Source organism: Cupressus sempervirens, chromosome 8 (genome assembly GCF_028749045.1).
Source record: "Cupressus sempervirens isolate cs-2001-9-10 chromosome 8, ASM2874904v1, whole genome shotgun sequence".
Lineage (NCBI taxonomy): Eukaryota > Viridiplantae > Streptophyta > Pinopsida > Cupressales > Cupressaceae > Cupressus > Cupressus sempervirens.
In genome coordinates this window covers 499,532,957-499,560,617 of record NC_143125.1, presented here as the reverse complement: position 1 = coordinate 499,560,617, position 27,661 = coordinate 499,532,957, and the positions used below count along the sequence as shown (strand labels likewise).

The 27,661-nt window shown below is 33.0% G+C and overlaps 1 protein-coding gene across 3 annotated transcripts; it reads left to right on the top strand.

Moving 5' to 3' along the window:
* Positions 1 to 5,436: 5,436 nt before the first annotated feature.
* On the top strand, positions 5,437 to 8,160 carry LOC149543375 (expansin-B16-like). Of its 3 annotated transcripts, none has more exons than XM_089798175.1 (6): positions 5,437 to 5,646; positions 5,788 to 6,228; positions 6,329 to 6,441; positions 7,383 to 7,576; positions 7,668 to 7,797; positions 7,891 to 8,160. In XM_089798175.1, the coding sequence occupies exons 2-6, from the start codon at positions 6,051 to 6,053 to the stop codon at positions 8,086 to 8,088; spliced, it is 813 nt and encodes a 270-aa protein (XP_089654301.1). In that variant the 5' UTR covers positions 5,437 to 5,646; positions 5,788 to 6,050; the 3' UTR covers positions 8,089 to 8,160. The 3 variants fall into 3 exon arrangements, with proteins under 3 accessions (XP_089654301.1, XP_089654304.1, XP_089654303.1); XM_089798178.1 differs by having other exon boundaries at positions 5,437 to 5,650; XM_089798177.1 differs by having other exon boundaries at positions 5,437 to 5,701.
* The last annotated feature ends 19,501 nt before the right edge of the window (positions 8,161 to 27,661 follow it).

Sequence of the window (27,661 nt, the reverse complement as noted above, 5' to 3'; positions counted from 1 at the left end):
CTCTGCCAACACAAATTTGTTATCTGGTTCTTCCTTGATGTACAGACTATTGTTATCATTTGTTCTCTGAAAACCAATCTATATCAAGTAGTTATGTAGTCTTTCATACCAGGCTCTAGGAGCTTGTTTGAGACCATATAGTGCTTTGTGTAATTTACAAACCATGTCCCTCATTTTAGGATCAACAAAATCTTTTGGTTGTTCAATGTAGACTTCTTCATCAAGAATTCTATTCAAGAATGCAGATTTAACATCCATTTGATATACTTTGAATCCTCTATGAGTTGCATATGCAAGTAAGGTCCTAAAATCTTCTAATCTTGCAATAGGAGAAAAAGTTTCACCATAATCAATTCCTTCTTGAGAATACCCCTTACACACTAATTTCTCTTTGTTTCTTAATACTTATCCATCTTCATTCAGCTTATTTCTGAATACCCATTTTGTTCCAATTACATTTTTATCTTTAGGCCTAGGAACAAGAGTCCAAATTTTGTTCTTTTCTATCTGTTTTATTTCTTTGTTCATTGCCTCAATCCAACTTTCATTTTCTATGGCATCCTTAACACTTCTAGGTTTAAAATCAGCAAGTAAATATGTACCTTTAAATTTGCTTCTTTTCATAGTACCTTCTGATTTATCTCCAATAATCTGATCAGGTGCATGATGCCTTTTGACATATTTGGCCAATATAGGTTCTTTGCCTTTTGAATGAATTGCACTATCTTCATTTTGAATTTCAAATTTAGGCTCGAGTCATTCAGACTCGGTAGACATTGGCTTGGTAGCTTCAGAATGTGACTCAGGTCCCTATGACTCGATTTGTACTTCTTACAACTTGGTAGCTGTGGAAGACTCGGGAGGTGAAGTCTCCTTATTGTTAGATGTACCTGGCAATGTATCAAGTCTGAAGTAGACAAATTTTTTGTAATCTTCTAGTTCCCTTTTGCTTGTAGCTGAAGAATAGCACTCCTTACTAGAAAATGACCTCAATTTCACTAATATATGAAGTTCCAAGAATGACCAAGATCATAACCACTTAATACTAGCAATCTCACCTTAGTGTGCAATGGGTACGCTGTAGAAGTATGGAAGATCAAATAAGTATTTTTTCTTTTGTCCATCTTAGAAACATTATTTTCATATGATCATGGTGATCTAGGATATGATATGGGCAATGGAAAAATGTTGTGCCACATCTCATGTTACTAGTATCTTGATAGCAAGTGTGGCACACTTACAAAACCATATTTTTCTATTAGACATTAACTTGAATTGGTGTAGATAAGAGATGAATAATATGTTATTAATCATTCAGTTCATAACTAAACTTCATAGTTTAACCAAAGTTGCACCTAAGAATGCCCATTTACTTCCTCTCATATCACATGTATAAAACTTATATATATTTAAAGGAAAGTGGATTGATAAATATGTACAAGTGAAATCATCTTTGAAAGTCATGACAAGCGTTGCTATGTTCTTATGCAAATGACATAAAACTTATCTATCCATAAATCAAAAGTTTTGTGAGTTCAAAGAGCATCAATTGGCATCAACAATATTGATCAACAAGGATGCACATTAATTATTATATTAAAAGTATATTTCTTTGTGATTCTTTTAATGTATCATACCTTTACACACCAAATATATGCAAGCATCCAAGATAGAGTATTTGTTGAACCAAGAAGGTAAGAAAATGATGCCTTATTGACACTTCCAAATGAATGTAGATTTTTTAAAAATATATTATTAATAAAATTATATCACCCATTTTAGAAAAGGTCTCCAATTTTGCTAAATTTATTACAAAATTTTATTATCGATGTAAATGTTGACCATCTCCCCTCCCCTCGACCCTCTCTCTCTCTCTCTCTCACACACACACACACACACACACACACACACACACACAAACAAGACATTGACACATACAAAATCTCAATGACTTCCTGATATTTTATATTTTAAAGTTTATTTCCATATATTTAACTTGTTTCAATAGGTAAAATAATATATATTTAGGAATATCTTTATTAAATACGGTTTCACATATTAACCCAATTAATATATTCAAAATATTTATTAATTTGATACTATTATTTTTTATTTTCAATCATGTATTTATTTATTTAAATTACTTAATAGTTAAAGATAATAATAGATATATTACAAATTATACAATTTAAAATGCAAATTTCATTTTTGTTTACTATTTGACTTAGTTTCTTTTTGTAATTTGAACTATTTTTTAATAAATATAGGTGATAGTTTTATTCTCCCTTAAAAGCCTACCTGAAGAATACTTTTAAAAAGAGAATATGAGAAAAGGTGGATGTGGTGGGGATTTAAATATGTGATATGCAAGTCATCCTCATGCCTTTGATTTGTTTCACCCGTAGATTATGCTAGATTTTAAATTGTATACTTTTTACCCAAACTATATCTCCAAAAAACAATGGAGAGGAGTTATGGTGTTTGGCAAACCATCTATTAAACTCAATAAAAAAGTGACATTGTCTTTGGTAATGATACATTACACTCTTGATAAAAAAATGTTTGCAAGAAAAGGAATCCATGACGCAACACAAACAAATGACTTAGATTGGTTGAACGGTCGCACACACTTATGGTGTTGTCTTAGTCATTAATTGTTTCAAGGAGGTCCCAAAAAGAAAGCAATATGATTATGAATTCAAGTATTTGCTCAAATTTGAGTTTTTTTTCAGATTTGGTTTGATCACCTATCACATCAACTCATTAATAACAAGTAACAAGATAAATAAACTCATATTCAATTCATTAGACAACCTGACTAAATTACTTCCAATCAAACCAAACTATAATGAACATTTAAGATTATTTTGATGGTAGTCATTCAGATTTCCTACCATTAAATAGGAATTTTAAACCATCTCTTTCGAATAAGAAATCCTCTATATTATATTTATATAAAAATATGACTCATACTAAAATTTTCTAATTTTTTTGAAAAAGAATAATTTCTTCTTATTGCAAGTGGACTCCCAAATGCAAATAGTATGTTGTCCTCATTTAATATGCATGACAAAAATTTAGAAAGATTACATTGTTGATAAAATACGTTGAAATGAGTAGTGGTACTAAAGGGAAAGGTAAAAGTGGGATTAGAGCATTCAATGTAGCTAAGAATAATAATGGTTGTTAGTGGGTGTGCAATTGGAAAAGAAGAATGCAAGCAATCACTATTCTCCTACATCGTGGTGGTGACTTCCGCCATGCTTGGTCGCCTCTTGGGTGAGTCAATAGTGCAAAGGCATGGCTATTGAATTTTCTCCAAGTTGTTCTAGACAACGAGATTGGAATTGACCCACATAGCGAGGGCACTGGCTAATCTCCAGACAAAATGCACCAAAGACAAAAAAAAAAAAAAAAGTCAAACATGAATCTTTTTCAAGTTCATGAAAACACAACAAAATTTTCTCCAAAATTTTGTTGTTTTTTATCACAAAATATAAAGATGATGAAGATGAAATGCTGAAAATTTCAAAAAAAATTATTGTATTTTCATTTATTTGAAATTTAGTCAATGGTGCAATTTGTAGGGAGGATAGTCGCATCCCACAGCAAGCCTGTCTTTCCTGTCTTCTAGCTCATTATCCACGATGATGGCACGTAGTCTAGTTACTAGTTGCATTAGCACCACTCCCAAGCTGTATGCGTCACCCTTTGTGGTAGCCTGGAGTACTCAAGGGATACATACCCCAACGTGCCTGCCACGAGAGTGTTGATGTATGTCATGTGCCTGCTCCGGTTGTGCACCAGGCTGAAGTCTGTCACGAAGGCGTTAAAAGAACCATCTAAGAGAATGTTTGATGGCTTTAATATCTCTATGGATGATAATGGATGATAATCGAGAAGCACTCTATGGATTGTTCTAATCTCCCATTCTCGATGAGTTTGTACTTTATACATGAATAATTCTTTGGTTGCCACGTAGGTAGCACTCCAGGAGAGGTACCAGGTTCAATTAATGGCTCAGGCCTCCTGGCGTCTGTAACTCTGCCAAGAACTCCACATTGGCCTCCACATTATGGTAGTAGAGCCTTTTGATTGCCATGTGGAAGCACCACCTATGCTAGCTTGACTTTGTAAGCTACGCCCTAGCTGACTCTCCCGATGAACTTGGGGTACTATGATGCATATGCCTCTAATTACCCATTTCTTCATGTTGTCTGTCTGGATCTGAAGAAGAAGAATGGCTTCGATTATGTTTGTTGGGAAAAATATCTAACAAGAGTGAGTCGACTATGTAGCATTTGGGATTACAGAAGGAAAGAAGTTGGCCTACCATGGGGATTGGCCCTCAAAGCTTTGCATTGAAGGAGACGTTGGAGCCCATTTAACATGATAGGTTTTTCTTATTTTGTTGGAAGGTTTTATTAGCATTTGCTCCCATGTGCCCGAATATTCGGCCCGGAAAGTTAATTATGTGTGACATTGAATAAGACGAGACTGTTGTAGTTCATGATCTCAATCAGAAGCTCCCTGCCTAACTTATTTTCTGAGATAGAGAATCAGAGAAGAGGTTGCAAATTGTCAATTGTAGCCAGAATCGACTATGAGTGGTAATTTATGTCAGATCCTAACACTGTAGTTCCGTGAGGTTTCTAATCTCTGGTGGTATGATTCCCACAGTATGGTTTGGGCCAATGATTGTTATTATTTATTATTTAAGTTTAGAATCGAAAGATTTGCCAGAGAAGACAATTCTTTGGGAATTCTGTCATTAAGCTTATTCTTATGCAAGATTAGGTACTGTGAGCTTACCATCTAACCTCATGACGGAGAAATTATTGTGAGCTTACCATCTAACTTCACAATGGAGGAATTAGACCTTCCAGCCAATTCTTGTTGGTCGAAGGAGGACTTTTGATCCTTTTCACCTGACATATTTAATTCCTCCGACACTACAGTCAAATTGCTTCTAATCAAACCATACTATAACCAATGGTTAAGATTGTTTAATGGCAGTCATTTTGTCTACATGATTTCCCTCTGTCAGATGATAACTTCAGCTTCTCTCTTTCAAATAAGGAAACGCCTACGGCGTAAATAGGTTTTTATGTAATGTTTTTACTTTTGGTCTTCAACCATATTTATATTTGTAAGCTTTACCCATTTGCTCTCTATTTATCCAACACTTCTAAATGACTCAAAAGTGGTCTCAAATCCCCCTTTAATAGAAATGTCAAGTCATTACATATTGCCAAAAAAAGGAAAAAGAAAAAGCAAACTCACTCTCAATTGCTCACCATCTCAAATAGACTAATTTCCTTGTTTTTCACAAACTCAACCCTGGTCAAAGTTGTGATGCGTGCAACGAACGTTTCCTTCAATACTTTTAACCGTTCTCACAATGTTCTCTTAATACCTGTCAAAGAAGGCAAAGGCATGTCTTTGTAGATTCTGTACTTTCTCGTTTTTCTGGTCCCACAGAAGCTGCTGCACATGATCCTCGCCATTTTCGAAGAACACTCCATTAAAACAAATTGTCATTCAACACTTACAACTAAATACCTAACTAAGAAGAAGATAATTTATGTGTACTTTTTGTCTGGATCGATCTCCACGCCGAGGGGAAAGTTAACCAGTCGTTTTACTGTTTGTACTCTCCTCTGCCCTTTTCTCGTCAACGGCTTCAGCGCAGGCGTTAAAAGTGAAATTGGAGAGCGCATTATTTATCATTGTTCATGTGTGGCACTGGCATCACCATTGATTTCTGATGGTTTTTGATATTTACAGGCCTACCGAATTCAGCGCCAGAACGTGCTGCAGCAGCCGCTTTACGCATCACAGTGTGGCCCATCTTTGAATCTCCTCTAAAGTTGAAGGATTTAAACCAACGCTAAAGTAGTTGTTGGCGGTTACTCATTATTTTGCCACATTGCTCTCCAATCCTTCCAACTTCTTCCATAAATTGGAGTGCTCTGTGCCTTTCTTTTCCATAGTTTTGCATCTTGCTCTTCTGAGATTTGAGTGTTTTTATTTTGGTTTCTTGTGCTAAAATGAAGAGGATTTCTAGATTTGAAGAGGTGTTTGGGACAATGTGTTTAATGAGAGCCTTTTTTGTGGTTGTTGTGGTGTTTTTGGTGGAGGAGGTGGTTTCTTTTGATGCAGAGGAGCTGGAATGGCGCCCTGCGACTGCTACCTGGTATGGCAGTCCGGATGGAGATGGAAGCGATGGTATATTTTGCACATTTGATTTAATTTTAGGTGGTTTTTTCTGTTTTCTACATTGTTGTTATTTTGTTGTTTCTTGATGCGTATTTTTGATGTGATGCAGGTGGAGCCTGTGGATATGGCGGCCTTGTGGATCAGAAACCCCTTAAAGCGAGGGTTGGAGCTGTAAGCCCCATTTTGTTCAAAGGCGGCGAAGGCTGTGGTGCCTGTTACAAGGTAGGACAAATTTATTTTAATGCCTAGGGGTCTATTTCTTAGATCAGTTCTCAGAAATGAGAAACCTGTCATAGAATCAACAATGAGGGTCAAGTTCAGGTTCAACGCTAACGTTTTATGTAGATGGGATTACATTTTGCTTAGGGGTAGAATGGCCTAATCTTTCACGTCGTCGATATCATTTAACAGGAGCTCATTGTGACCATTCGTAGTCACTTACAAACTTGAAGCAATTTGAGATTTACATAAATTTTCTGGATTTGTTTTTTTGCCTGATTTCCCTAGTCTTGCTTTACTATTACACATCATATTCATTGGTGAAGCAGGGGAAATGCATGCAATTTGAAATTTACATAAATTTTCTGGATTTGTTTTTGTTCTGACTTCTTTAGTCTTGTTTTACTATTACACATTATGTTCATTAATGAAGCAGGGGAAATGCATGCGGTAGATCCAGTAGTAAATTTGAAGCCTATTTGAGATTTACATAAGTTCTCATGAAATTTCTTGTTCAGATTTCTTTAGTCTACCTATTCCTTTTAGTGCGAATTTGGTGTTCCGATTTCTTTAGTCTTGCAATACTGTTATATTTTCATGAATTTTTTGTTCTGATTTCTTCAGTCTTGCTTTACTGTTTCAAATAATGTTCATTGTTGAAGCAGGGGAAATGCATGCAAGACATATACTAACAAACTTAAAGCTATTTGAGATTTACATAACTTTTCATTAAATGTTTTGTTCTGATTTCTTTAGTCTTCCTATACTGTTAAATTTACATGAAAATTTAAGGTCTGAATTTTCTGTCTCGCTATACTGTTGAATTTTAATGATTATTTTTGTTATAATATCTTGCTATATTGTTACATTCTCAGACTATTTTCGTTCTGATTTCTACAGTATTGCTTTACTGTTAAAAATAATGTTCATTGTTGTTGAATCAGGTGAAATGCATGCAAGAAGGAATGTGCTCAGAAAAGCCTGTTACTATCATAGTAACTGATGAATGTCCAGGAGGATACTGTGCATTTGGAAGAACGCATTTCGATCTCAGTGGAGCAGCATTTGGCCGCATGGCAACCGCCGGGAAAACCCCCGCGCTTCTCAATTCAGGAGAGCTCCCAGTCCTCTACAGACGGTAACTCTAAACACAACCGAAGCCTTGTATTCTCTACCGAATCCTTCTCATAGTTATAGTCCAGAAATATAATCCCTTGTCGATGTTGCAGGACATTGTGCGAGTATCCAGGGAAGAACGTCACATTTCACATAAACGAAGGATCAACAACCTACTGGTTCTCCATACTCATCGAGTACGAAGATGGTGATGGAGATGTAGGTGCAGTCCATCTGAAAGAGGTGAGCTGCAGATCTGGGATTCGAACTCTAGACCTTCCTGATTCCTCACAGTAAAGATCTTTATGTGTTTGTAAATTGTGATTGCATTTGCAGGCGGATTCAGAATCATGGATGGAAATGAATCATTTGTGGGGAGCAAACTGGAATGCATTGGGAGGGCCACTGAAGGCACCATTCTCTCTGCGGATCACGTCTCTGTCATCCAAAAGAACACTCTCTGCCAGAAATGTCATACCCCACAACTGGTTTCCCAACGCCACCTACAGATCACGCCTTAATTTCGACGACTAAACAAAATTGTATTTTCTTGTATTTTGGCTCACTCTATGTCATTGTAAACTGCCATTTGTTTGTGTGTAAGAATGGCTGCAGTAGCCGTTGTATCAGTAGAAACGGACAAAATCCGGTGTAGTTTAGCTGAGTATATTCGTTACCCAAAATTGGGTTCTGTAATCCGACTGTTGGGAAGATATCAGTTTTGTATATATTATATATTGTTATTATTTCTAATGTGTCTACGCGTTCGTAATGAGGGTAAAATATACAACTGCAACTTTTTCCGCTGCTTGGGGTTTGATCCTTTTTTTATGACTGTCAATTTACAGGATAGAATAGAATGAATGGAAGATTTTAATTACTTTTGGACAAAATTGTTTACGAGATCATTTAGAAAAGCAAAACATTTCATAGTAAAAATATATAAAATAAAGATTCCATTTTAAAAATAAAAATAAAAAATAGATAAGAGTATAACAAATTAAATTATATATATTTTAGGGTTTACTATTTATATTATATTTGAAAAAAAAAAGCCTTGGAGGATTTACTTAATAGTTGTGATGATAGTGGTGAGTTTAATGTCTATATATGTTGATTTAATGTTCAATCTGTTTACAATATTTGTACAAATGCTTGCAACTTTATTTACATAGGATGACTATCCAAATTGAATGAAATGTATCTCCTAGTTCTAAAAAGCAACAAATATGTGATGACACATTAGCACACTAATATGACTTGTGCACAAGAATGGGTCCCTCTTTTTTGGTTTATTTGGAAATGGTTTATTAAAAACATGTTGATGCATCCTATATTTATTTATTGTGTGACCTTGAAACCTTAGTTATAAGTGGAGGACTTGCCAAGTAAGCACAAAAGTAGGGTAGAGGACTACTATAATATCTATAATTAAGATAGTTTTAAATATTAGAAGGGAATTTGTCTCTAATGAGTATTCCTTAACAATAACGAAAGATTATAGGAGATAAACCAAGGTTTGGAACAAATATTGAGAGGATAGCCATGAAGATCCTATATGCTAGATATTATTAGCCAACACTACATAAGGATGCATCCAAGGAAGACTGCATCTATAATAAATAGGTTGTGGAGACAAAAATGAGGATGTTAATATTCACAAAGCAAAATTTGAATGGTGGACAACATTCACAACTTAGACTAACTCCTTGATCAAGATCCATTATTAAAAAAAAAGGACTATTATGTAAAATAAAATATATAAATTTTGAAAACTAGGAATCAATGAATTGTGCATGATGCATAAGGGTGACATTAACTTGTCCTTATAGGTTCTCTAGGATCCTTCATTGTACACTTTTAACCATTTTATGAAATAAGGAAGCAATTAAGTTACAAAATAACATGTAGTGAGTAGACTTGATCTTCACAAGTGATGCCTTTTTTATTAAAGGGGAGTTAAGATTTAGTTAGAATTAAGTTTATATTCATGGTTAGGATATGAACTAGAATTAGCATTAAGATTAGGTGTAGTGGTTTGAAGTAGGGTTAAGATTAGTGTTGGGATCATGATCAAATTTAAGACTGTTGGTAGAATCAAATACCTCACATTAATGAAATCTATAATGCCAATCCTAATACTAATATTAATAGAATGCCAATCTAAACACTATCTCTAACCTTATTAAAACCTTAGAACACCAACTTCAATACTAATTAAACCTCATTTCTAACATAATACTAATTCAACTATAACCATAACTTCAATCATTCTCCTACAATGTAATCATATGCTTGAATCTTAACACTATGACTAACCCTATTTGAGTCGTAGGAAACCAAATATAACTCTAATCCAAAATTTAATCTAGAATGAACCCTAACTCCTACTAAAATTAAAAGATCTAAAAAATTTAAAACTATTAAAAATTATTATGAGACATGTAACATTTATTTTCACTTTTGACTTTTTTAGTCATTAATTTTACCCTTTATTTCAATTTCAATAATATTAGACTGAAATATTTGAAAGCTATATAAACTATTATATGACATATAAATAAATTATATAATTAATATAATGTAAAACCTATAGAATGCACATGTATTTAACTGGAAATTCTTAAATTAACATAAATAATATATTATATTTAAATAAATAAATAGCCAAATATTTTATTTGGTGATATTAAGAGTCACGTAATTAAAATATTATTAAATAGTAAAATGTGAATTTAAATAGAATTTAAAATAGTTATCAACATATAAAATCTTTGCTTATTCATGCTGGTCTTTCATTCTAAGTAAACTGTACTTTTCTATGCTTAAAGATATCAATTTGATGGAATGACGAATTAAAGCATGCTTGATCCTCTCTCACTGTAGAGTTTTTGTGAGGTTCTCATTGACCTTGGCCCGATGCTAGTGGCACATGGTGTAATGCCATTGCGCCATGATCCGATGCCTGCAGCTACGAATGGTTTCGTGTTCTTGGTGATTCTATACAAACATTCAAAAGATCACTTTATTGCCACAGGAATAGGAATTGGGAATAGGCATATGTTATTCTCGATTTGTTATTCTAGACTCCCTTGGTTCAACAAAATTAATTATGAGTTTATTATTCTAAATGTGTTTGGTTCGACAAAACTAATTCTAGAATGGGCTCCGTGAATGGATTCGTTGCCAGAGGAGGAAACAATCCTCTATGTAAGTTCGAGCAAATCAGATTCCTCTTTGCACGCCAGACCCACCTGAGCCCGTGATTCCACATGGGCTTCATCAGAACAACTCGTTAGCCAATTTCTACTGACACAGATTGAGTTCATTGTCGATCCACTGACTAACGAATAGAAGTCTTTGATTTGAGAAGAAGATTTCTATTTGAGCAATGAGTTTCCTCAGTCCAACTCAACACAATGACTGTCGATCAAAGATGACATTGAATGCAAGACACGACAATGATCCCGGAGCGAATGGAGTCCACATTTGACACAAATCCATATAGTGAGCTCGATCTGTCAAATTTTGATCTGTAGTTCGACACTAATACATTTGAGGTCAATTTTGGCCCTTTAATTTCGACTGAGGCCTTTTTTGGCTTGTTAAATTTTATTTTATTTTGTTTGTGAGCCCAATTTGGTCAAAATTTTGATCAAATTTGGCTTTTTCTGTTTATGGGCCCAATTTGGTTAAAATTTTGACCAAATCGAACTCATAAACAAAAAAATAAAGCAAAAGTTGCATATCATTTCACTATTTTGGTATTGTGGGTGAGAGGTTTGGAGGTCTACACACACAAGAGTTGGTTGAGGTGAGTTTGATTTTGAAGTCCAATGATTTTCATGAGACCATTGAGCACATTTAATCATTTGCTTGTAGGTTCTTTCATAGCTCAATCTGGTTCTTGTCCATTCACGCGGCTAGAGTTCCACAACCATCGATGTTGCTTCTATCTATTCACAATGGACATCAATGTTGGTTGCTAGTTAGGGATCCGGGTTCCATGACTATCGTTGTTGCTGATATACAAACAACATTCCTCTCAACTCACATTACTATTTCCATCCTTCAACATGTTAGGATGTTATTGACAAGTGTATAATGAGTGGAATCGATTACATGGTATAAGGTCAAAATTATACAAAACTAGAAAATGGGTAGATTTATTTGTTATAGGTTTTTGGCTAAGATGAATGGTTTGGAATTATAATGAGGGTGATTTGTACTAGTTAGTGATGGTTTAAGTTTTCAATTAGTTAAAAGATATAAATTTTGTGCCCACTTAGTAAAATTTGATTGATATGCAATAACTAGCAACATCTCTCTATTGAACCAATGAACCATCAAAGCAACACATTCACAAAACAACTCCAAAAACTTCAAAACTTTAAAAAAAAATTGTTTCACCATGAATTGTTCATATACAAACATAATCCATCATAAAAGCATGCCCTCATTTGGATAGACCTTCATATCAAATACCCATCCCTCAACTTTCATGTATTTTCATGAGCATTCTTGCCCTCAAACCTGGTGATCACCAACATATCAATTGTCTCTCTTCATTTCTTTAGTAGGTCATGTCATAGTACATGTTTGGGCTTCATTCCTAAAGAAACAAAAAATACATAAAGAGTGATGATCCCTATGCATCCATTGGCTCACAAAATAAAAGTAAAATAGTCACCTACAACACTATCAAGGAACAATCACAATAAATGGATCCAAAACAGATAGAACACTCTTAAAAAATGTCCAAAAAGATTGTCTAGACATTAAGGGTTAATCAAAGGTGCATTTTCAAATCAAACATGTAAAGTTCCAAATGAAAGGTGAAACAAAGCTACTCAATATTACATACAAGGTTGTAAAACTGTGTATCTTTATTCATGAAACTTGTCTCCCTTACATTCCAACCATTTCCTCGCCTTCAACAAACCCAAGTGGGTGCGGATGATGTATTTTTTTAACACTTTTGACATCCCAAACTAGCCAAACCATTCAAAACCAACTTCCAACCAACTTGTCATTGGAATTTCAATTTGAGTTTTTTTAACTTTTGACACAATGACCTTAAAAAAAATCTACCAGCACAAAAGGCCTTAGATTTACTTCATTACATCAATGATGACATAAAACAACTAATACACCCACCTAGAGTCATTTGTTACATTATTACATCATTTTGCTCCAATGAAAAACTTAATTTTGTCAACATTTTGTCAAATTGACAATTTTGCAATAAAATGACAACATTGAGACAACAATAACATTAATAGATTTCTAATCCTTATTAAATTTCTTTTAGGTCATAAATGATCTCCACACCATCAAACATGAATTATAGGTATCCTAGGCCCATCAGGACGCCTTCGTACTCCTGCACCTGTAATATCCCTTGCCCAAACTGACTGATTTTTTAACTCCTGAATATTGTCAAAAACTTGTATGCTACTTTCAATGCTAAGAAATTTAGAATTTTTGCAAATGATATTACAATGCCTCTTACAATGAGTAAATATGCAAGTGTAGTTCTTTTGGTACTTTCAATGCTTATACATGGAAACTAGATATAGAATGCATACCTACAACCAACTGACATTTTGACAAACAATTGACATACAACTATTATGCTGATCATAAACACTATTAGATGGACATTTCGTCAAACAAATGGTATGCAACATGTATCTCCTTTATTGAATTCATTCTCAACAATGTTGTTACGAGTTGGCCATGACAAAGGGCTTACAATAATGAATATAGTAATGCCAAAATCTGATTCTAAATTATCATAGCAAAATCATATGCCTAAAAATTACAATGCTAACTACTAATAGTTGCAAGAGGAACCTGATAATAGTGATGCCCAAGAATGGAGATGAATCAAGCATAAGTAATGTAGTGTGGCATTGTTCTTGCATACTGTAGCAACCAACAATAAATGTATTCTCCAATTTAAGCACAAATAGAACTCTTGAATGTTAATTTGTTAAAAAATACAAACAAATTAGTTCTGCATGTGCATTTTGGTCCTTGTATAGCCAAAACCCTCCTGGATACCAAATTCAGTGGATATTTCACCACCTCAAATGGTTGCAACACTGAAGAGTTGACATTCTCCAATGGTTGACTGAAATTAGAAACCTTAGTTTCTTCTCCCAAGTTCTTATCAAATGCAATTCACAATAATCAAATGATTAATAATGAAGCTCTCCCCTCTATTTATTCTTTTCCTTCACCCTTCTAGAAGGAAATAAAATATTATATAATTGGATTCTCTAGAAGCTTCTCTCTTGCAATACAATAATTAATTGTGCTTCTAGAAAATTAAATTAATTAAACATAAAGTCACCTTTTAATTTTAATTTTTTTAAGGACTTTATAAAAAATTAATTTAATCAATTTCTCCTTATTTCTTCAGTTAGCCTTCGAAGAATGTAAAGGCTAAGAACTCCATTGAGATGCTAAAAAGATGGGGACATTACAGCATCATACTCATAAAAGATATAAATTTTGTGCCCACTTAGTAAATTTATGTACTGGTTCAACCTCAAGGTTGCAAACTGGCTTATCTAGGCTTCTCTCTACTAGCCCTTTGGCAGAGGTTTTATGGGCTTAATTCCCTCTGTGCTCGACACCAACCCAAACCAATCACAATTTAGGATAACCTTTTGGAAGTCACTAAAGACTCCAAGGTTTCAAGAACTAGGTCCACTGTTGGGTCAACTTGCCCTTGTTACTTCCATAAGCCAATTAGGCCTAATTAGGTCTCCCTAACGAAGGAAGTCTTCACAAGTAAGTTCCCCCTACATTGTCAACACTTCCATAAATCTTCATTGGGTTCCTTTACATGATATCCACCATGGATTTTTGGGTTTCCACTCCCAAAGTCTTGCTATGCACCTAAATGCTCATTTGTTGAGCCAAGCACATATAGATGCTTGGCCTAGGGCTCACTGGTAAAATTAGAAAAACTAATATTATTGGCCTCATCTTTTGGAATATCAAAATACATTTCCCTAACTCTCTTTCCCCACAATTTGGGCTTAATCCATTGGTGGAATCTTGAGTTAGGGCTAAAATTGCTTGAAACCCTCACAATTGTTAATTTTTCGGGCAGTCTAGAGAGGGTTTGAGTTTTCTCCTTCAATATATCACTTCAAGACCTCCAACCTAGTGCAAATAAAAGGGGATTATCTGATCTATCAAAATGTAAACAATATTTCAACATATCTACAACACACATGCATGCCAAGACAAAGAAGTGCTAAGAATGTAGGAAAAACTAGTAAAATTGCTCTTTTCATTACCAAATCTTCACTTTAATCATCAACTTTGAGGAGTTTATGTACAAAATGCATATTTAACGCCATACTAATGTTCTCAACCAAAATTCAAGTGGTTGTCATTTTTGGGGAGGTGGTTATGCTCCCAATTTCAATATGTGCAAATTTTCTTGCAAAAGTTGCTCACGCAATGTTTTAGCAATATTGACAATATTTGTAATTTTGAACATCTTATTGATTAAACATGTCTTATAGGTCCTAAATGTTATCAAATGACCCTAAGACATTACATAGCCTATTAAAGCAAGAAAATTGATCCTTTGACCAACTTTGACCAAGAGGTTTATATAAGCACCTTCTTTGTAAAGGGCCTACAAATGGATCTTATGAGGTCCAAATCAAATCAATATGATTCCCTATTACAAAAAATCAAATAAAATCAATAGGAAGCCTAATGAATGCTAAGTGCTCAAATTAGGAGTGAAGCCTCCCTTTTATAGAAAGTTAAAGAGGAAAAAAGAATAGATTAGGTAGGGTTTGGGAAGCTTCAAGAAGGAATGACATGGCATTCACATAAGAGCCACATAGGAGATACATAGGGTAAGAGGAAAAAGATCCAAAAGTCAAATTCTACTTGTATGGGAAAAAGAGAAGAAATAAAAATGAATGTCCATGAGAAAAAATATAGAAAAAACAAATGTTGGGTGTTCTTCTCATCAACAGTAACGTGTATACCTTGAACATCCCAATCAAAATCAACATGAGTAACCTTAGTGAGATTTTTCTCTTATTCATCTTCTTTTTCTTTCTCGAGATTTTTCTCTTCTTCATCTTCTCTTTCTTTCTCTTTCTCCAGTTGCACGTAATCATTTTTTACTACATCTTCTTGTCTAACTTCAACAACTTACTGAGTTCTTATTATTTCCTCTTCAATGGATTTAGTATCACATATGACATAATTCTAGTTAACCTCTTCTTTATTTTCAATAGTGGCATTATTTTCCCAATTATTTCTTTTATCTCCTAAAGATCTAACTCCAATTGGAGTTTCACAAGAACATATTCTAATATTGCTCCTAAATCTATTCTACTAAGAAATACAACTACATTGAAAAGAAGAAAAATCAATGAAAATAAACGATGATTCAACACCATCCTTGGCAATGAAACAAAAAATGTAGAGTTACACTAACCATTCTTGATAAAATAGACTTTAAGCTTAAATTCTCCAAGTAAATACTATACTGGAGTAACCTTTCTTGGAAATGGTTCATATTTTATCAAATTGGATCAAAGATTATTTTAGTGGCAAATCTTCACCATTTGGCGATCCTGTCTCATCGACCGATTGTCATTTGGCAAATAGAGCATGTAGCATTGGTCAACTGCATCACCAGATATTTATAAGGTTTGGGTCCAATGCCCGTGCTAGTCACCCATTAGTTTTGACATGATTGGTTGAAAATCCCTATCCTATCACCACTGTAATATACATTTTGGATACAATTATTTTAAAAATTTTGCCATCCTTTGCATGTTGTTTTCTTATTGGACAACGTTCTTTTTCCATTACTACAACCAATTGATTTTCCCTTGGGTTGCGCATCACTTACCATTTTCTCAATGTGTGTTGACCACCAACCCCATTTAGCTAACTATTTTCTATTGTGGGCTTACATAGGAAGGTACATTTCACCTATATTTAACATTCCTACTTGTTAATCCTGCATAGTTTACCAACCTAGATTGGTAGTATATATACATTCATAAGATACTATTATTCTACACAATTCACTCTTTTCTGGTCTGGAGAATAACATTTCTTGTTGCTACCGAAGTATCAGAGGTTAAGTGCATTGCTCATTGACTTGTGGACTATGGTTTTCATAAAAGGTCAATGATTTTTAATTTATTTTTTATGTGGTACTGGTAATGGTTAGTCTTTACCGTCCACTAGACATGTCACATGCTTAGATACATTTAGGAATTTTAATAGGTAGTATCGTAGACTGTAGTACCGTAGTATCCTTTTTATGTGAATGAATCATATTATTGTTATTATGTAGTCTAAGCAATCTATTATCCAAGTCCTTGACTTGTCACTCTTTGAGTCTTTTGTTCAACAAGATTTTTTTTCGTAGCCTTGGCCCTTTATCAGTTTGTAATGTGAAACAAGAGGGGTAACAAGGGTTCTGGTAGGATCCCTGAAATCCTAGAGAGGCCACCAAAACACATAACATTATCCACATATTTTGGTGGTGGAAATGTTGGCGACCTAAAAGATTCCTAACTTAGACCTCCAATGCATATTGAAAAAGGAGATTCATCACAAGTTAGAGACCATTTTGAAGAAGTTCAAGTTGATGAACCTGATATCTTAGTCAAGGATGAAGTTGAACATGATTTGGAGGCACTTCCCCTGAGTAGGGAGTCACAAAATGATATTATAGAGTTGGAGTTGGGTGAGAAAACCAAAGTGATTCCATAAATGATGTTCATGCACAAAAGGGGAAAAGAAAATTGGAATAAAAAAAAGATCAATCTTGCTAGGATCTGTCCAAAAGGAATTTTCAATTAGAATGGATTGAAAAGTTTTGATTCATTGAACTAGTGCCCAATCCAATTGATGGTGAGCTTCATGTAGAATGCAGATGTAAGATTTGCATATATATAAAGAAGGGGAAGAGGTTGCAGCTTAAACTTCAGATCATAGAAACTCATGTTGGTAAACTTTACAAAAAGGAAACTATAGATGGAGTTGAAAAATCAAGCTAACTTGGAAAATGAAGGACAACCGTTTGCATATTAGGAATGTCAAATTATACAAGTTACACGAGAAATTATGGGAGAAGCATTCCATAAAAAAAGGTTCTATTGAAGATTTCCTTGGGAAAGCAATGGAAGTGGAAAATATGGAAAAAGTTGTTCAGTTAAGTGTGGTCTTTTATATTTTGATTAGAGGGCGTCCTATGATGGACTACCCTTCAATTACTGGTTTATTCCACTTTTTTTAAGTTCAAAATTATCCAAATAGTCACTGGTCAGTAAACAACGGATGTGAATGATCTAGTTGTCTTCCATAGGTTGAAAAAGAAGATATGAAGGCAAAAATAAAACAATCAAATTTCATTACATTATCTCTAGATGAAGTTACATCAATTGATAATACTTCTTGGGTGTGCATGCATGTTTATATTATAAATGATCTTTGTCATTGAAACCCTTTCTACTATCTATTGATAAATTGAATTGTAGTGCAACAACCAAATATTTATATGATTTATTAAAGAGTACTCTAATTGATTGTGGAGGTATGGATAACATGGAGATTTCCAAAAAATTGGTGTGTGTTGGAGCAGATGGAGCTTCGATTATGTAAGGTCATAAAGGTGGTCTTTTCAAAAAGATCAAAAATGATTTGGCACCCTACGCTATTCCTACTCACTGCATGGCCCATCGAATGAATTTAGCTTTTGGAATTGTCAACAATTTTGGTTGTGTTTGTAAAGTGGAATCTTTAATCAAAGAGATTTACCAATACTTTTGTTGACATCCAAAACGAGTCCAAGAATTTCAACACTTTGCTCAAGAACTTACTGATGGGAGGAAGCTTCTTAAAGACAATGATACCGGATGGATCTCTTTGGATAGACCAGTGCATTGATTATTCTTTGAATATCTATCATTGCTTGGACTAATCCACTTTGTGTGAGACAAATTCCCTCAGCTATATTAGAGTCTAACTAATGCTAAGATACTCTTAACTTTAGTAGCTATTCTCCCCATGCTACTATACATTAGAAATATTATGAAAAAGGTTCAACAAAGAGCTATGTACATTGCATAATATAATAAGTTGCGTAAAATGACATGTAATAGCCTGGATACTTTGTATTGATTACAACCATTAGATGAATCAAAGTTTGCAAAGTGGATAGAAATCATAGATTTGAACAATCCTAGGAACTTTTTACATATTGGTGCAAATGATGAGGTATGTGCCAGGGTACGTGGAGTTGACATACCAATGTAGTAAAATGTTTGTGTCGACCCTGAGTCCAACCCTAATGAATCAGGAAGCGAAGTAGAATCAGAACCATAGAAGGTACTTTCACGTGTTAAAAGTGAAGACTTCAAGAAGATCATTGACTCTGTGCTTGACTTTGTCAAGCGAGTTTGCTACAATCTTTCATCACAAATCAGATACAGATTCCCTCTAGAGCAACTACTCAAAGCAATGTCTATTGTCCGAGTGATTTTTGAAGAAGGATGTCTTTGATTAAGCATTTTTGCAAAACTAAATTAATCAATGTAGTAACTATAAATGGAATTTTAGATGAATCTCGATTGAGAGATCAATCATATTCTTTTGCAAACATAATGAGGGAACAATATGATCTTATGGAGACTCTAAATGAAGAAGGAGCGGTGACAAAGTTTTGGAAAAACCTTGGTCAAAGCAATCAGTTAAGAGAGTTAATACTAGAATGTTTCAAGTTTATTGGTTTATGTTTGACAATGATATTGGGTTCAGTGGAGGATGAGAGAGTTTTTAGTACTTTGGGCTTCCTAAAGTCAAAGGTTAAAAACAAATTAGACAAAAATTTGGATAATTATTTGAGGCTCTATAATTCTAGGTATGAGGTAGATAATTTCCCTTATGACAGGGCTCTCAACATCTGGAGAAACAAATGTCAAAGAAGAGGGATGGCCAACATTTCAAACCCAAGTGGCAGTGGCAGTAGTGGTGATAGTGGCAGTGGCAGTGGTTCATGTCTTGATATTGGAAGCAATGACGATGAAGTTGACTTTGGCATGCATACTGATAGTAAATCTAAACGAACAATCAAATGTTATATGAAATAAATAAGGAGGATTTTGATGATAGTGATGCTAAGCTAGTCCAACCGGAGTGACAACTATAACGGCTTGTCAACTTCAAGTTCTAACTTCTGTGCGAGTCAAGTAGTAGGTTAGTAGCTCTGGTCTTACCAATTTCAATTCAAATTAATTTATGTGCTTTGGTCTTATTAATGTCTAAGAATCTATCTACTAATTAATTATGTTTGTAGAAAATAATTTATACCCTTCATTCACTGTCCTATTATATATGCTTAAATTATTATTTTTAACGTGTTGATGTTACATGTTGAGATTTTCATTGAAACTAGTTTTTACTTTTAGAGTCTACACATGTTGAGATTTTCATTGATTCTAGACTCTAGTTTTTATACATGTTGAGATTTTCATTGGTTGTATTTGTTAAACATGTTGAGATTTTATTGATTCTGGTTTTTATACATGTTGAACTTGAGATTTTCATTCATTCTAGCTTTTAGACATTTTTAGATTTTCATTGATTCTAGTTTCTTTAAGAAATTGTAACATAATGCATTTTACACAATAAGCTTTCTTTAAAAAAAATAGTATTATAATTTATAAATCAGCAACAGCGTGTAACATAGTATATTTAACAATTACAAACAAGTATACAAATATGGAGCCTAGAGAAGTAGATTATTAAAACCTTTTGCAAATGAGTCAATGTCAAATGACCCTAAATTCCCTTTTACAGATACAAGGAAGCAACAATAGTTGTAAGTTGGTTTGTAATTTTATATATAATCAGTTTAGTACTATAGTATGTGTGTACAATCACATTGCCACATTGGCAATTGTACAATTTTTTCAAGTAGGAATAGGGAAAAAATTTCCATCTTCTTTGTGTAGTACTAGTAGGCCTGGCTGTCCAGCTATCCTGAATCCTGATATGCTTGATCTTGATTCCTGTAACAATTAACATTATACAAAGTTGAAATTAAATCCAAATTTTGACATTAAATATCAACAAGTAACAAACAATTATACTACTATCACTTACTATGTTGTTAGTTCTTAGTGCTATGACTAACACTAACAGATTGAGTAGATGGCCCAACTCTAATGATGTTCTTTAGGGCACACCATTCTACATCATTTGGAAGATCTAATTTTTTTAGGTTGTACAAAAATAGTTGTAACGTTGTCAACAATGAATACTTTGAAGAGATATTTTTATATGAATTGAGCAATTTATCTATAACTGCATTCATTGTTGATAGTGGTTTGATGCAACTTGCAATTCTTTCTGGAGTGGTTTCCTCGGGCAAGTTTCCTAAATTAGAGTTCATGATGCTATGCAAATTTTTCATATAATCTTCTTTTCCAATGAGTTTTTCATTTGAGTCAGCTAGATTTGGTAATCCAAAATTTAGCAAGTGAAGTATGATGTGATTCATCTTCATCAAGTCTTTGGAAGAATATTTTAGAGCTTCATCTATTTCCATTAATTTTTCACAATTTTGACAGACAACTAAGGTCATTATAGAGGCATCACAATGGTCTTTTATTCATTGGTTTTCCAACTCCCTATCATTGGATCTCTATACTTTATTTAAAATTTGTTTTGTATTATTTTCTAAGGAAGTGGTGAAGATACTTTTTTTATCCTTAACATTTTTTTTACATTTTCAAAGACATCTCTCATATTGCTATTTAAATCAAGCCATTCAAACAAGCTATCACTTTTCTACATTAGTTTCTCCCAGTTTTCTTGTTTGATAAGCTTAACCATGTTTATTATAGTATCCTTGACATGATGGTTTTCAGAAAATGTAGTTATATTTTATGCAATTGCATTCTCCATCTTTTTCTTCATTTCAGACATCTCTATTTTACTATTTTTTTGTATTTCCTCTACTTTCTGTTGCCAATTAGTTTCTCTCTTCCTCTCATCCTTCAATTCCTTCTACAAATCTTGGATTGTATTTGTAGTAGTTATCTCTTTTTTCTTCTCATCCTTGAGTTCCCTTTGCAAATCATGGATTGTCTTCGTAGTAGACTCCTCCTTTTTCTTCACATTATCCAATTCCTTCTTCAAATCAAGGATTTTCTTTGCAGTTGAATCCTCTTTTTTCTTCATATTATCTAATTCCTTCTTCATACATGGTGGATTGTGTTACTGCTTGTAATTGCACTAGAATCCGTTGTCTTCACATTCTCCAATTCCTTTTTTCAAATCAAGGATTGTCTTTGCAGTTGACTCCTCTTTTTTCTTCATATTCTCCAATTACTTCTTCAAATTGTGGAAGTTGTTTGCACTAGACTTCTCTTTTTTCTTCTCATTCCCTTCTCCAAATTATGAATTTTCCTTGCATTAGAATCCTTATTTTTCTATTCAAATTCTCCAATGCCATCTTCAAATTATGGATTGTATTTTCAGTAGAGGAGTACTTTTTCCTTTCATTCTCCAATTCAATCTTCAAATTATTATTTTTCTTGACAACAGAGTCTAGGTCAGTTTTCAATTTATTGTTTACCTGTGCACTACTCTCTATAGACTTGAACAACTATATAGTAGAGGCTTTTTCATTCTAAATTTATTTTTTTGCACTCATCCAATTCTTCAATCAAAATTTTTAGTTGTTCATTCATCTTTTCTTGCTAGACAATTGCCTCTGTAGAAGAAGAATTATTTATCATATTTTACAATTCTTTGAGCCTATTGTCTACTGCGTTCTCCTTGGCCTTCACATTATCAAGGTCTGCCTATAACTTTTCTATTTGCTTTGCAAGCCTTTTGTTCTCCCACTTTTCTTTCAGAAGTGTAGAGTAGACCATTTTGTTTCTATCTTTTGATGTATTGATTTTGTCACTATTTTTCACTTTTGAGAAATCCATTTGAAGACTAGTAATTTTTACATTGTTACGATTTATTAGATTTTCTGGTGGATTATTATCTCTAGCTAGGAGTATAACAACCATGAAGTTCATCATTTTGGTGTTTGGATCATATGTTGGAAATATACTATTACTAGATCCCTAATGTTTAGCAACTACATCACTTTTCAAAGTCTTCATAATTTGCCTATTTCTTTTGCTTGTCTGATCAAACATCGTTGCAAAGTCATTTAAACTACAATCTAGGTTTGCTAACACAATTGAGTGTTTGAAAGGTGAATTATTAGTTGTATTGTTGTATTCTCCTCCAACTCCAGTTACACTTACTCCACCTACAATTGTATTTTGAAGATTTTTAACATACTGAAGATGACCTATTCGAAATCCTGGTATTTTAGGACCATTTTAAAGGTTTTTTCTAGAAGCTGTTGGTGCATACATTGGTGAAGTAATTGCTGACATTGCTTGCATTGTAATTGTCATAACTTTTTTCTTTTTTATCACAAGGTTCACCAATGCTAGAGCCAGTGGGATCAACTACAACTGGATTTGAAGATTTAACAAATATTATCTTGGGATGACCTTTAGAAGTGGAAGTATAATATTTTTCCCCTTGCTAGATGAATCATCTTCTATCTCATCAAAGAGTCCAATCACTACTTTACTTGTACTTCTGGGTGGGTTTGGTATGGAAATTGGATTCCAAATCCCTTCACCACTTGCACTAATGGGCCCTATACCTGCATAACCCATGTTTTGTATCATAGTTTGCCTTTTACTATATGTTTGTTAAATAGAATCACTCATTTGAAGTTTAACAATATGTTTGGTTGATCCAAGATCCTGAGTACCTTGAATGTCTTCATCAGGGTCAAGGTCCTTCTATCTTTGACTATCATTGTCACTGCAAGTGCCAAATTGATATACTACAAATGGATGCTCTTTATTCCAATAATCACTAAAAAAATTATCCTCCTCAATTTCCTTAAAATTTGTTGAGGTCTTTGGTTCACCCAAATTTTGCCTCATTTTCCAAAAATTAGTCATCTTGGTTTGACACCATAACTCATATCTGCATACCTCTTTAATTGCTTTCGACATAGAACTCATAGAAGGTTGAGATGCTTTCGTGTAGAAATTTAAGTATGTCAAAATATTTGATTTGTGTGACTCTAATAGGTGCAATGTTATAATTTGGGATGAAAATCCTTGCATTGAAATATTATTCTCTAATTGCATATTTCTCCATCTCTTTCTTAACCTCATCCCACAAATCCATGTTTTTGAACTTTTCTATCAATGGAATCTCCCAATGTTGATATTTGCTTGCAGAGTTCCCATTGGAAATAAGTATTTTTTTTATTATGTTTAGTGGATCATAATTCTAGTGACTGACAAAATCAAAGCTAAAAAATTTTACCAATTCATTTGCCACTTTGAAAGCCTTTCTCTCAAATGTGAGCCCTCTAATTGTGAAAGACAGGGAATGAAATATCATTTTCTTTTATTGTCCATTAAAAATTTCATCTGCGCTCTTCATCTGTCATACATATTCCAGTGCAAAACCCTTTCTGTAACATGCATTGGAAGTTTGCATAGTTCAACCGCTGAACTATAAAACCTTAACATAGTGTAGTCTTCCATGAAGAATTAGTCAGTCAACTAAATTTGACTTCCTAGTTGAATGCAATCTTTACAAGACACAAGCAATCTAGGCATTGAAGTGCCTATGATTTTTTGGTAAATAGGTGCCAAAAAGAAGTCTACAAAATGATTGTAGTTATTATTGTTACCAGTCATCCTAATCTTATATGTCCACTCATAAATTGGACTTGGAGTCTTTGATTTCTTCTAGGTTTTCTCATCAAACTTATAGACCTTAATATTTAGTTTGTTGTTCTCATTCTCAAATATTGGGCGATGATTTGCTACAAGAAGGTAGCACAAGTAACTTGTGATCCTAAATGTCTTCATCTTGCCTATTGTTGTACTTTGTTCAATTATTAGTAATTGTTCTTGCATAGATTCAGCAATGTACTAAACATAATTATATCTTACTTCTACCTTCTCAACTGACTGACCTCGACAATAGATATTATAAATCATTTCAAGAACACTGGCCCACACTTCCTCATTACTATCCAATCCTAGACAAAATGATAATAAAGAAATAGTATTCTAAACCCATGGCACAAAAATATCATATTGATAAGGAGGCTTATGGTCTATGTCCATTGTAATAGTATCACTAGTATGATCAGTAGATGACTCTGCGTTTATTAAACCCTTAAAATATGAATCTTGAAAAACTATATCTAGTTTGTCATAAGCCTGTGCTAGTTTATCCAACCCAATGTACTTGTTAAAACTTTCTAGTTTAAACACTAGCCCTAGGTCTGACAAAGTGAAAAATTCACTCTTAGTTATGGATAAAATTCCTCCTGAGTGTTTTGGTTTACAATTGCCTTTCTATTTTCATCATAATTCTAAGTGCACAACATTACAATTTCAGGGAAAGGGAATACTTCAAGTACAATGAGGTTTGCAAATCCACTAACCAAAGCAACTAGTTTATTTGTATATACGGCAATACTTTTGTTATATTTGGAATAATTTCTCCCCTTTTGTGGATCTTTCCACTTATTAAACAATGAATGTCTAATTCCCATGATTCCCAAATCTCGATGGATAATAGGATAAAAAGAAATCATGACATTCATCAGTGAAACTTGGGGTTTGTAGCACTTGCCTAAGTTTTATAATGTCTTTCTTTTCCTTTTTTTTCCACTTGTACTGGAGGTTTTTGATTTTGTTTTTCCCATGCCTGCTACTGATTATTACATAAAATTCTTCTTTGAGCCCTATTTTAAAAAAATTATAAAGTGTAAACCTAAGATAGTAAGATTTATATTGCTGCAATAACACTGTGAAAAAAATTTAAAAATTTTAAATACCCAGAATTGAGATTTAAGATTTGATAATACTCGTGCTAGTAGATACTCAAATAATTAGTATTGTCCTGTGGTACTAAAGTTTCAAACTTTCGGTCTTCAAAATAGAAAATGGAATCCAGTTACAGTCTTTGAAAAGTTGAAACTTGAAAACCCTATAGTATCAAACTCTCGAGAACTATGAACTTCATAGTCTAAAAACATAAAAGTAAAAGGTTAATAGTTAAAAGTTAAAATGTAAGTAATTAATGGTTTAAAGTACTATACTATGTACAATGTACATGCAACTGTCGTCAATAATGTACATAATTATAATAATAAGAAGTAATAATTAATTACATTATACATTTGAATTTGTAAATTTGTAAATTTTAAATAAATTTAATAATAAAAATTGATTATCGAATTTAATAATTGACGGCCCCCGCAGCCCCACCCAATATGATTTTCAGGTCAATTTGTGGAATGTTATCGTTGTTGTCAAGAGTCATCCAGAATCATAACACTTGTCATGGACATGTGTCCTTGACATTTGTCATGATTTTAGATGTTTCTTGACAACAATGATAACATTCCCAAAATTTACCCAGAATTCATCCTCGACCATTGATCTTTCTTTTACCTAATAGTTGGGACTAACTAATAAACAAGACTAAACCTAATAAATGAGTCCTAACACTTTGAATTAATCGAGCATTGCAATGACCGGACATGTGTCACGATTTTGGATGTTTCTTGACAACAATGATAGCATTCTAGAATTAACCTGAAATTCATCTCGGGTCATTGATCTTTCTTTTACTTAACAATCATGATTAACTAAACAAGACTAAACATAATAAATGAGTCCTGACACTTAATCAAGCATTATAATAACTGGATACGTGTCACGATTCTGGATGAATCTAGGCACATGGGAAAACATTCCCCAAATTGATTTGAAATTCATCTTGGCTCATTGATCTTTCTTTTAATCAATGATCAGGACTCAAACACAACTATAAGAAAGAATCTTGAACTACACGTGTCCCAATTTTGGGTAGAAATAGAATTTAACTTAAATCTTTTAAAATTTGGACAAAAATTGGGCCTTAGTAGTTGATCTATCGTTCATTATATTGAATGGTCCAAATCAATTCGTGAATCATTAAACCTTTCACATAACAAATATTAATAATTTAAATTATAATTTATCTTATTGTTGCACAATGCAAATTAAAATTAAATCACAAAGTGCAGTAACCAGTTGCACACATTTTAACTAAATGATTTAGATAAAACATACAAATTATTTGAATTTCTTAACAATTTCTAAAATCCCTGATTTGGATTAGAATAAAATTAAATGTGTAAAATTAACAAAACATCAAATTTTTAAAAATATAAAATTATAATTTGTAAATTCTAACCAGTTATAATTCGTTGATCAATAATTGCTTGATAATGATAACTTAATTTAATAATCATAGTATTTTTGCTTAATTGAAATTGATTTAGATTGTACTCAATATTTGCTAAATTGCTTCAACTTGAAAATGATAACTTAATTTAAATATAAATAACCGTGGCATTTTTCATTTAATTCAAAATATGATAAAAAATTTAAGATTTTATGATGATCATGATATTTAAATAAATTTAGATTTGAAAATAGTAAGTAATGAATTAATAAATTAATATTCAATATTTAATATGAACATTTATATAGAAGTTGCAATTTAAACTTTTTATTTTCAAATCAAATTTCAATATTATTTATATAATTTAAATTGCATGATCAGGAATCATGATGTTACATGTATCATAAGATGAACTTTAACAAACTATTTATTTATTTATTTAATATTTTAAAATAAATTAATAATAGTTAAAACTATTCTAAATATTAACTTGCATGGCCCTGGCCCCTACGTTTGTATATTATCGAAATTTATTGATTTTGAAATTTAAAGAACATGCATATTCATATTACAAATTTTTATTGAAAATTTTTCAATTGAATAATTTTTTACTATAAATCATTAATCAAATATGAAACCATAAATGGATTGTTGAAACCCTTTTTTTGTTTCTAAGTTTATAACAGTTAAATTTTTATATCAAAGTCACAAACTAACATTTGAACAGTGCATTGAGAAGCCGAAA